The sequence below is a fragment of the Pecten maximus genome, chromosome 10 (assembly GCF_902652985.1).
Source record: "Pecten maximus chromosome 10, xPecMax1.1, whole genome shotgun sequence".
NCBI lineage: Eukaryota > Metazoa > Mollusca > Bivalvia > Pectinida > Pectinidae > Pecten > Pecten maximus.
The window spans coordinates 23,568,044-23,580,063 of NC_047024.1; the positions used below are offsets into that span (position 1 = coordinate 23,568,044).

Consider the following 12,020-nt stretch of genomic DNA (forward strand, 5'->3'; position numbering starts at 1 on the left):
ATAAATGTTTTGCTTATATGACTGACTGTATGCATAGGTCTTGTGTTTCTCAATGCCACCTCAGTGTTTAACGTAGGCCCATGATGAGATTGCCTGTTGGTGAACATTGATAAACAGCGGTGAAAATGCTCCACTTTTTTTTAGGCATGATTGATCAGATTCTTAACTTTTGAGGTTTTTTTTTCCTTCATTTAAAAAAAGAAAGAGAGAAGAAAGTACAGACGTAAATCACTATGACTATTTTTGCTTCTTTTTTATCACTTTTTCAATCAGTTACTTTATTTCAACAAGTGTTGTCATATTTTGCAGGAGCATGTCTTCAAAACGAAAGAATACCCCAACAAAGCTGCCAAAAGACGACGTCGTAAGCGAGCGACCAATCAGTGAGTGTGACAGTAACCAAGATAGTGACGGAGAATTAGACCCCGCCCATTTACACATTGTCACAAAATCGGACAGCGAATCTCAGGACTCCGATAGCTGTGGATTGGACAGACCCCCCAGCAAAAAACAACGAATTCTCCAACGAGTACGACAAGGGTCTGACTCGGACAACGAGCTTAATTTCTCAACACATTTCAACAATAATAATAATCATATCACAACAAAGTCCACTTTTGGACTGCAGAGAAAGTCTATGGACAGTGTACTCCGACGATTGAGCTCAAAGTCTGACAGTGAGCTCGAGAATAACAATATGGCTGATAAATCGGCAAATTCTGATGTGCGTGTGAAAGAAAGTATTCAGATGCTACTTAGCGATGGTAGCCTGACTGACAAGGAGCGCAGACTCAGTGACATGATTGCTCAACTGCAAGACCTGAAGGAAGACATCAGCAAACAGAATAAAGTGGTAAGTAGTGCTAACCATATGTAAAGTGAAAGTAGGTTTTGTAACTTGAAAATCATGCAGCTGTATTGAATCGAAAAGTTCCTAAATGATACAGATGCTGTTCCCAAAACCCTGATGATTTTTCAAAGCTGGAAACCAATACAATAGTGAAACTGTCAACATGTATGAAAACTCACCCCGATAGATTCTTAGTGGTTTCTTAGTGGTTTCTTTTATGCCAATTCCTTTTGGATTAGAACTCCTTGTGTGTCCATCTGGCTTGACATTTAATAAAAATCAGATACAAAGCTATCTGCTCTTTTCCTGCAAACACCAATGAAAATCAAAGATTTGATCTAGATTAAGGATAAACTGCATATTTATAGAATCTTGTGAACCACTTTGTCTGCTCCAAGGTTTTCCGTTAGCTACACACCATGATAATACGATACCCTCTCTACTATTTTTCACCTACACAGTGATAGAAGCCAAATGGCAGTGAGTAAATTGTCTCAATTATGCCTCAAGTTCATGCCACAGTTTATTGAAATGAATTACAAAATACAGCTGCACTGGCAATCAGCCAGTCTCCCATCAAAGTTTTGGTGTTGCAAGGTCATAGTTCAGTGTATTTCTGGTAGGAACTGTGCCAAGCTCCCGTTGTCTCATTCATAACGGTAATTCCTGCCAATAGGGTAGAATGGCTTCTGTGCGAAAATGTCCGTGAAATCATCCCTGTGTTTTAATTACTGCAATTATGGGGTAGAAATAGGTGTAAAATTGTTAAATTGATGGAAAAATTGTCTGAAAACGTCGTTAATGATATTTTGTAAATGGTTGTTAGGCAGAAATGCTAGATTCACTTGCTGTTTTTAGCACTGGTTAGATGTTTACTGAGCAGCAGTTAAGACTGGAGATACCAGTTGAGTGGCACTGCAAAAGTTTTGCCGGGGAAACTTGAAGTTAAACTTCTGACAATAAGATGAGCCAAGGAGATGACTCAGAGAAATATACCGGAGTGCAAAAACAAAGCAAATTAAAACTATCTGGCTATCTTTTAACAAGACAGTTGTTTAGATAAAGAATTGTAGTGGTGTATAATAGGCAAAGGGATGCTTAACACTGATCTGTTGAGAGTCCAAGAAAATGCTGTGTTCCTCATTCAGTGATAGGGCCTCAGTACCTTTGAATTGTGACAATTCACGCTCTTTAGTATATTGGTACATGCCGACACCTAGTGATAAAAGTTCCTGCAAGTGGATATTCAGCCATTTAGCCAGTAAGTAAATAGAAAGTCCTGTTCCATCAAAGAGGAAGGGGGTGATGTTATTTTGTGTATACAGTCGACTTTTCAAGAAGAAAGCATAGCTGATGGATGCTTTCCCGTGTTAGCCTTGTGCTACCAGTTTTGTTTTCATTTAGAGAGAAAATGGATTTCCTTTGTGGTCGTGGCAGAATGCTGAAGAATTTATTGTTATCGCGGACTGAAGTGCATAAGTGACTTTTGTCCAATAAGATTTTATCACATAAAACATTTTTTTGGATGGAAAACAAAAAACAACACGAAATATGATTTGGCTATCAAAGGGAACAGAAGTGCATATCGTGAGATTTTATGACGTAATATTGTGTACATTTAAAGGAACCAAGAAACTTGACAAGGGGAGGGGTTAAAACAGGCCAATAGATTGCGTTACATTTGCCAAAATTGAATTACTTCATGAAAAGAAGCGGAAGTATTCTTCAATTGAAGAATGTTGAAAAGAACAATTTCATGTTGATTTAGATAAATAAATAATAGATTTTAATTTGGATATCATGAACTTCTCATTGTACTTTTTGCTTGACTTCCTAATTCTAACTGGTCTTGAAAGATGAGTGATAAAGAAAAAAGGGATGGATGTGTTGACTAGATCTGAGGCCTACATGGCAGTAACCACGACTTGGCAAGCATTATTTGAAATCTGTCGGTGTTTAGCATGATAAGTCTACTAAAATTCTGGTCGCCTTTTAACAGAAGAGACGGTCTGTATCTATATCCTTCCACTATCACAGACAGTAATTTGTGTTGGAATAGTGGCCTCTATAACATTCACATCAAATTACGTACCCTTCTCCAATAAAATCTACTCCAAATGCATGGTCGACAATATATACGGATAAAGCTTGACATCTCTTTCTAAATACAAATGGCGATTGGAGCATTTTTTTGTGGCAAAGTGGTTTTTCCTCCGCCACCATTGTCATCCAGGGCATACTAAAAGCAGTTAGATACTTAGAAGAAGAAAGTGCTGTTTTATCCATTTCCTATTTCGCGTTTTTATTTCAAATGTGATTCTGCGAGCCAGCGATCACTGCGACTCAACAATGGGTGGATAAATGTAGCCCTAATGAGACGAATTGGACGTAATTGTCTCACAAAACCTCACAAACCATTCACCATCACCGCCTTATTGCTAACAATTTGGTGTGGGTTAGTCTGTAGTCAATAAGCCAGGCACAAACTGTTAGAAAATGCAATCACCAGCTAAACTCCTGGCTTTATTGTCTTTTTAAATGGAAACAAGATGACTGTGTATGGTCTTTATGGCTAGTAAATCTGGACAAGTTTGAGGCAAATAAAGTCGCACAGTTAATCTAATCTGCTCTTTTAGTTAAGGTGTATGTGTCCTTGTCAGCCGGTCAGACTCATTGCCATTTCTACCTATTACGGAAACATAAACAAAGCTGTTAAACAACCCTTTACCAGAGACAAAGGTACACTCCCTTTCATTGGATCAAGTGTGGCTACCTTGGGGCCATCAGGAAAGGGGTTGAGAAAATTTACGGCTTAGGTACATAATGTAAATTAACATACTGTACAGTTGTTCGATACCATTTCAAATTGCTTTGCAAATTTGAGGAACATTTTAATCAAAACTAAACAAAAGTTCGGCTGTTCATATTTCACTGAAGAGGTTTTTCAAGACATTTATTGATTTCTTAATAAAAAAAAAAGAGGAAAAATTTAGTTGTGAAAATAAATATTATAACTCCTTAATATTTCTGTTTGTCTATTACAGGGAAGTGATGAAATGGCTGAACCATCGGAATCCAAAACATTAGGTAAGTCGCTCAAGATGACTGATCGTTAAATATTTTTTGTAACATATAGATATAAATATAACTCGCTGTTATAATTATAATATACGAAAAACAACCAGGATAAAATGCTCTTATTTAGTAAGATTTACCAATAAACAGTTGAGTTCATACAACAGCGGGAGGGGATAGCTAAGAATCAGGTACCACAGTCTCTATATGAAATACAGAAGGGCATGAAGCATATGGGGGTAAGTTAAAAAGTTACTGGACGAAAGAGCTCCTGCTGTTTCTCATGTTATCGGCTCAGTCCTAGCGGTTTAATGAAGATTGGTATTTTTAATGAAGTTGCACATCAAAGCATTCACCCGGTATGTTTTGTGGATAGAAAACACTTACTTCTTGGTTGAGTAGAGAAATGAATTAAAAACATTCCTTGACGTGACCGTTCGACACACCATTCAATTGTCCTACTTCATGTTTTATGTTATACTTGTCCTTATTTTCTATTGTTCAGCAGGACAGTTTTGATATACAAAATCTGGATTTTCGTGACTAGTTCAATTTCCTTTCGACAATAAAATGCGATAAATGGGAAAGTGGTTTAACAAAAAACTTTTGGTGTTTGTGAGCATTCTCTACGAAGAGATGCCATATATATAAAAATCGTGTATTTCATCATTCCTTCAAGACAATGTTCCATGAAAAAATCTGAATAAAAAAATGTCATTTTCACTTTACAGATAGATGAAAATGTATTTATCTTCCATATACTGTGGGATGAGGTTGAGGGACAGAGTCTGTTTCTAAAAATAAAAAGATAATCTTTTATATGTTAAACTGTCTTCATGATAATATACTGCCCTAATGTCTTACAAAATAAAACTTCCGGTTGGTCGTTTTGTGGAAATGTAGTGTCCCATTAGTATAACTTATGATGATCTAGCTGTTAATCAGGAGTATTCAAAGTGTTGATCTGATGTGAGATGGTCATGATCCCTAAGAACCAACTGAGACCCCCTGTTGCCCAAACCCTGCCCCATAAACCCTTATAATTAACACAACTACAAAGACTGATACTCCTTGGGAAAATAATCACACAATTTGGGACCTAAGTCCAAATGCAGAAAAACACCATTATGAGTGTGATGGGGGACTGGGAGGCTGGCTTTGAAGTGGCAGTCTCAATGTGTTTTCCAATGGGGTGTTGGTAGCCTGTGGTCCCGTAGGGGCTCTGATAAAACAGAAATGGGATGATAAAGATAATATTTATATTCCAGCCTTTGTTGACAAAGTCTTCAGGAGCTCCCCATGTCCAGCTGGGACTGAAATCGTGAAAACAAAAAAAAAATGGGGTCAGGTTTAATTAGGGTTTCAGTTTGTCCTGCTGTGTAACTGTGGTGGAAAGTAGGACAAAAGAGCCCTTAAGACTAGTCAGGCATCCCTGACCATCATTGATAAAGTGTACTAGGGATGGTAAAGTTGACCGTTAGTGGTATACTTTATAGAGAGGTCTGTGGGGGTATTTTGATGTTAGGGATGAAGGAGACCTTGATAACAGAAATCAAGGATGGTAAAAAAAAATTTTAAATTAGGGGGGGGGGGGCAGAGATTATAATAATAGTAGTGATATGGGAAGGATAAAAAGGGGTGAACAGAAGAAAGGGCCAGAGTGGTCCCCTACTGAGGTGGAATTGACAGGGATAATGTTCTCAAGAGAAATTCTATTAGTAGTCATCCATGACTGGAGTGTAATGAGGGTCAGGGGTCTGGCATTCCTCAGGTTCTTCAGCCCAAACACCCCCTCTTAATGACTCCACAATACAAGACTTGAAAGCTGCCCCACTATAGAAAAGTTAATTATTTCACTTAAAACACTTACATAGTATATGGAGATCAGAGCCTTCCAACACAATGGAAGGAGTATAGGGTGAGGACAGGGCCTACCCACACTGCTGAGTGTTGTCCACATGGTTTCTGTTAGAATGGTAATTCCCCCTGTTTCTGCTCTATTAGTCAAACAATAGCCTCTGTCAGGCCCAAATTGTTTCAGCATTTCCTGAATCTCAAACATTCCCTAACAGTTCCCAGACTTTGTTTTCTGTCTGTTTCCTTCTCACATTTGATAATCTCCACCCGTCACCAGTAGTTAGTGTTGAGTATATGGGGGTAAAGTTTTCCCAATGCAACATCGAGTTTACCCATTCGGACACCAGCTACCTGGAGACTGTCTGGGTGACACTAATGTCCCAGACAATCATCTGCCCGTATAATTTCCAGGTGGAAAATGAAGGATAGAAATAAGAATTAACAGTTATTTGTATGGACATTTTAAAAGGAATCTTTAGAAAACAAAGTGCTTGAAAAGCTATAAGATTTATTTTGGTTCCTTTTAGCTGCGAAACATGTGAAGTCAATCTGACTGTTGAATTTATCAACTACGACTCCTCATGTAATGTTGTGTAAACAAATCATTTAAATAATTTCAAATATTTTGTGTAAAGCATCGTTTTATGTTGTTGACTGGTGACTAGTGATGATATACTAGTTCTGTTCACCTGTAATTGGCTTCTTCGGGAGAAAAAAAAACTAATAAAATGAAAATCTTCACCATTCCTGATTTGATAACAGGTTTTAAAGGCACACAAGAGTTAAATATAGCAATTTCAAGATGATGAAAATATAGCAATTTAAAGATGATGATGATGATGATGATGATGTCACCATGCGTTGAATAATAGATTAAAAAATAAAATGGTAGCTTAAAGAAAAATAAAGAATTCTTTTTTTTAAACCATGTTATGAGAGGCTTCAGGTTGCCATGGAGAGAGGTTACAGGTCTTAGGAGGTCGAGAATACATTTATATAGGCCTTCCGTAATGTATTGTTTCGGTACTTTACTCACAAGTACATAGCACCGGTAACGAGGTCCATTGTGCTACTACCCCATGTTTGAAGTTAAATTAAGACAAAAGGACCTTAAGTACAGTGAGTTAACTGACTGCTGTTGTATTTCTTCCCCAGGGAAAAAAAGGCAACCCAACAAACCATTCAGTTGTGTTTTACTACAGTACATGTGTTTTCTAGTAATTCCAGAGTACTGACTTTGGTCTGGTTCATCATTAAGGTCTGACAGTTAGCCTCACAAAGTACAAGCATTACCCTCATTTAAAAACAAAATATACCTGTTACCCGACAAAGTTACTGTTTTATAGAAAAATTAACCTCATGAAAAATTGTTATATTTGGGTCTGGTTCATAGGTCTGACAATTAGCCTCACAAAGTACAAGCATTACCCTCATTTAAAAACAAAATTTACCTGTTACCCGACAAAGTTACTGTTTTATAGAAAAATGTACCTCATGAAAAATTGTTATATTTTCGTTAAAAAGAATGATTGAGTTTTTACGTAAATAGCATGCATTTTTGTCCTGTAAGATCATTCTAACTATTAAAATTGTCTCATCATGCAAACATTACAGTGAATACCCACTTTACATGGAGCAATTAAGTTCTTAATTTGCATTATTTCAAAATTCAGGAAATACATAGATCTCTCTCACTATTATGAGATCATCTTGTATTAAAATAGCTGAAATTCTCTGAGATTTTCTCTCTCATTCTTAAGCTTATATCACAAAAGAAAGCATGTAATTGACTGGTTTTAATTGTTCTCTGTAAAAACAATACATTGCATTGTTAACTCATGACAAATCGTCTGGTATTTCCACATATGTATGGAGAGCTTCCTCTAGTTTTCCTGATGTACTAGAAATCGGAAACATCACAATTGCAGAGTAGGGCACTTGAAAGCTTACACTAAGTCATCATGTGCATATACTTGTATTTTTCAAATACAATAGGAAAGAAAAAATTTCCTTATTGTGTATCACATGTTTTAATATTAATATTTAGATTTTTTTTTATTCAAATTTTTAAGACATGGATTCTGCAAACATCATATCTCTTTCATTTTTTTCAAATTTATGAGGACAAGATCAGAGGGAAAGCGATGGCAATTTCATAAGCTTGCGTTAAAATTGTCCATCGTTTCTCCTGTAATTATCCCGGCCATTAAACAGTTAATGGGGTGCATTCCGGAAAAAAAAATGACATCACGACTAGAAATTGGACAGTGTGCTTTTGTTATAAGCTATATTAAGGTTGCTTGCGGGGACAATTGTGAATCTTAACAATAAGCTCAGAAATTCAGGTGATTGTACCCCATATTTTTTCTATGGTTACACAGACGTCGACACGGCCATTGTTTGTTCCGGATGGATATGTCTTGGGTCAAACCCGTACAAGTGTCACTGTATATACCTTTTACTTCAAAAGCATGTGCTTGTGTGCAGCCATTGTTACCTGTACAATCTGCGAGCCGGGGTTAAAGGTGAAATGGAGTGGTCGGGTACAACAAAACACTCATACACCATTGTTTAAATCTTCAATAAAGAAAAACAACACGCCTTTCTTCTAAAAAATCTTTTTTTTTTATTGTTGATTTTTATCTGACGGTAAAATAAGAAGAACTGTATTTGAATGGTTGTTATGTTTTAAAAACAATTGTTTTCTATTGGTAAAGGTTTAAAATAGTGCTGTATACAAACAGACCCTGGTTAGTCTGGGGATTATTTCATATTTACACATGGTTAGTTTTCTCTCCGCTTTTCATTAATATTGTGAATTACACAGACTTTGTAGTATTGGACACACAGAATCCCGGAAAGCAGGGGTTTTATCATAGATAATCACAATTAACTCTTCAGAGAAAATTGTGTATAAATAAACTAGATCACTTTTCCTTTCGGTGTGAGTTCAAACAGTCCTGTGTAAATTTACCTGTGACAAGTTAATTGTATTAAGTGATTGGGTACACAGGTAAGAATAGGATGTGACTGCAGCCATAATAGCTAGTGTACTGTGGTCAATGGACCGTGTCAGATCCTGTTTATTGAGGTGACACTGATTGTCCTAACCTCCTCAGACACAATGGTCACCCTTGGCTGGACAATCGCCATCCCAGTTTGTGTACACAAACTTATTGTTGTCTTGAAAAAACAAGCCACTCAATATATAACACTCTCATACTATTCTCCTTCCTGCTGAAGTGTCCCCCTTCACCCGTCAGAGCCTATTGTTCTCAGGAGGTCAGGGTTCACACAGTCAGCCAATCCCTACTGGTTTGTCTCAGAGGTTAGGGGTCAGTACACATGTAGAGTCTGTTAGTCAGTGACTGAATACCCAGGGACTCAGATTGGCATATACAGAGTACATCACTGGAAACCATGACTCTCATAGGTAATGTTTTAATCTTTTTACTATTTTGTTAGCAATGTTTCATATTTAACCCTATTTTCCTTGATGGTTGGTGTTTTTTGTTGTGATTCACATATACACAACAGGTTGTTCTCAACTAAAAACCTTGTGGATTATTTACAGGCTATGGTTGATTTATCTAATGATGCTTAGGGATGAAAGAGGATGATACTTTTGTTAAATTTATCTAATTCACAAAATTAACACTCATACATATAGCCAGGCTATAGACAATGGTAATAATTTTTATTTTCTAAAAAAAACAAAACAACATTATATAAAATGAAGAATTATATTTTATTTCAACTTGTCTCATCTATTATGCATCCTATAGCACTCAAATGGAAGTTAATTGTCAATGAACTGTCAACACCTGACAATATTGATCTCGGGTTACAGATGCTGAGATAGTGGTTTTAATGGCAGTAGAAATGTAATGATGTTTATACTATTGTAGGGAAATCATTAGTAGGTTTTTTATGATTTTAATTGTTATGAAGTTATTCATTTGTTATTATCACTTTCTAATTGTGCTCCCATTTTTTTATATAGACTAACATGATCTGCTTATAGTATCTCACTATGAAAAGTCATTTGTTTCACCATTGTACTGAAAAGGTTTATATTACTGAGAAAATATTTCTTTTCTAAAAAGCATTCAGACATTTTTGCTGATGTGACATTGATTTCACAGACTCGGGTAGCTATTGTACGTAGTACTTAAAATAAAAGATTGCTTGTTTTGAGTCCTATGGCCCATAAGGCATAAGCCAATAATAGTAACCATTCAGGAAGTTTACATATAAACATTTTCTTCAGCCCATTGCACATACAATTATAGTGTAGCCAGAAAGACCTGTACAATTTGTACACCTGAACAGCTGTATACACATGCTTACCTGGCCATTAACATGATGGAGGTGACAGAGTGTAGTCACTGAAGCATCATTACGATTTAATTCTGGTTCAAAAATCTATTTATATACATTAGAAAGTTCAATATTTTGTACTAGGGTTAATAACTATCTAGTGAGTTTGGTATCTTGTATTAGTGAGTTTGGTATTTTGTATTAGTGAGTTTGGTATCTTGTATTAGTGAGTTTGGTATCTTGTATCTTGTATATAAGTGAGTTTGGTATCTTGTATTAGTGAGTTTGGTATCTTGTATTAGTGAGTTAGGTATTTTGTATTAGTGAGTTTGTATCTTGTATTAGTGAGTTTGGTATCTTGTATTAGTGAGTTTGGTATTTTGTATTAGTGAGTTTGTATCTTGTATTAGTGAGTTTGGTATCTTGTATTAGTGAGTTTGGTATTTTGTATTAGTGAGTTTGTATCTTGTATTAGTGAGTTTGTATCTTGTATTAGTGAGTTTGTATCTTGTACTAGGTTGCCATTTAGGTATTTGGTTGGTCCTAATGTTCGACCAATAATTTTAGTTCGATCACATATAAGTACTTTGGAATAATTTCTCTACTTGCCTGTTCAGGCGTGAGAAATGCGACTTCCACGTGAAGAATGTCTCTTACATATTGGTGGATCTGAAAAAAGGCTTATAATGTTGTATTCGCTATACTCACTATTAAGATAACAACTTTATCTGGCAGCACATACTTGGGTGCTTCAAAGACCAACCAGAACACAAATAATATAACCCCTATCTGAATTAATGTGCCAATCAGCCAATGAACTTGTACCGCACTACAATACTAGAGGCAGTCAGTGCAAACATTTGATTTTCTCATCACCAAGGCTCAGAACGGTTTCCTTTCCACTTATCATGGCTGATAACATTTCACTCTGAAAGCCCGTGCTATTTCTTTGTTTTCGGTTTGCTTTCTGCTAGAAAAGTTTACATATTAATTTCATATTTTTGCCTGTTGTACTTGTTTTCACGCGTATATACCTATAGTTGTCAAAATGTCCGCCAAACTATTTGGCTGTTATTTTTGTATTTACTGTTCGGTAATTGATAATTTTCTCCTTGAAGGGATGCATGTTCACAACAATTGGCGAGTGGAAGACCTGTGTGCACTATGATGGGGGGAGGGTGATATCTGTTGGCTTTCAACAGCCTGATAATGCCGCAGGCTTCAAATTTCTGACAGGCAAAATAACATTTCAGTTTAGAGAGTTAAACATAATAAACCGAAATTTTCATAGAACAACATAAAACAGAAGATAGGAAATGAGAAACTTTCATCACAATGAGGTGTTCCAAATCTTCGTTATTAACGTCCAGGCATTGAGGGAAACATCAATCATTCGAACAATCCCTGTCTCTAGTTCTCCTGGGTATTGTATTTTTAGCCATTTCTAGGTGTGTTTAATATTTAAGTAAATATTTTCTGTTGTAATGATTTAATAATTATCTTTGTGAAAGTACAAATATGTAATCAGCTGTTCTATTTGTGGAATAATTTTATTATATCTGGTATATGGTATTCAGAGGGCATTTCCATTTATAACGATGTATTTAAAGTTCATAAATCTGTACAATAATGTAATCTAATAGACAGAGTTTTCCTCCTAACTAAGTGTTCAATTTGACATGATTGTGAATCAAAGAAGACCTAATGTTTATAAATGGTTCTTTGTTTTCCTAGTTCAGGAATTGTCAGAATCATGCCCCTTGCTGTCCCTTATGAATTTGCAGCATGATCACAGCATAGATGCAGTATGAATGCAGCATGGAATTGCAGCATGAATGAAGCATGGGTGCAGCATGGTGCCTAATTTACCTCACTATATATTCTTACTAGTTAAAGCATGATTGCAGCATGTTTCAAT

At 36.1% G+C, this 12,020-nt stretch overlaps 1 protein-coding gene across 1 annotated transcript in view; it reads left to right on the top strand.

The window, feature by feature from the left end:
• LOC117335600 (transcription factor SOX-13-like) overlaps positions 1 to 12,020 on the top strand; it is a 73,017-nt gene that overhangs the window by 41,599 nt on the left and 19,398 nt on the right. Inside the window, 2 exon segments of the mRNA XM_033895723.1 lie at positions 310 to 853; positions 3,895 to 3,937. Of these exon segments, the coding sequence (XP_033751614.1) occupies positions 310 to 853; positions 3,895 to 3,937 (587 nt within the window).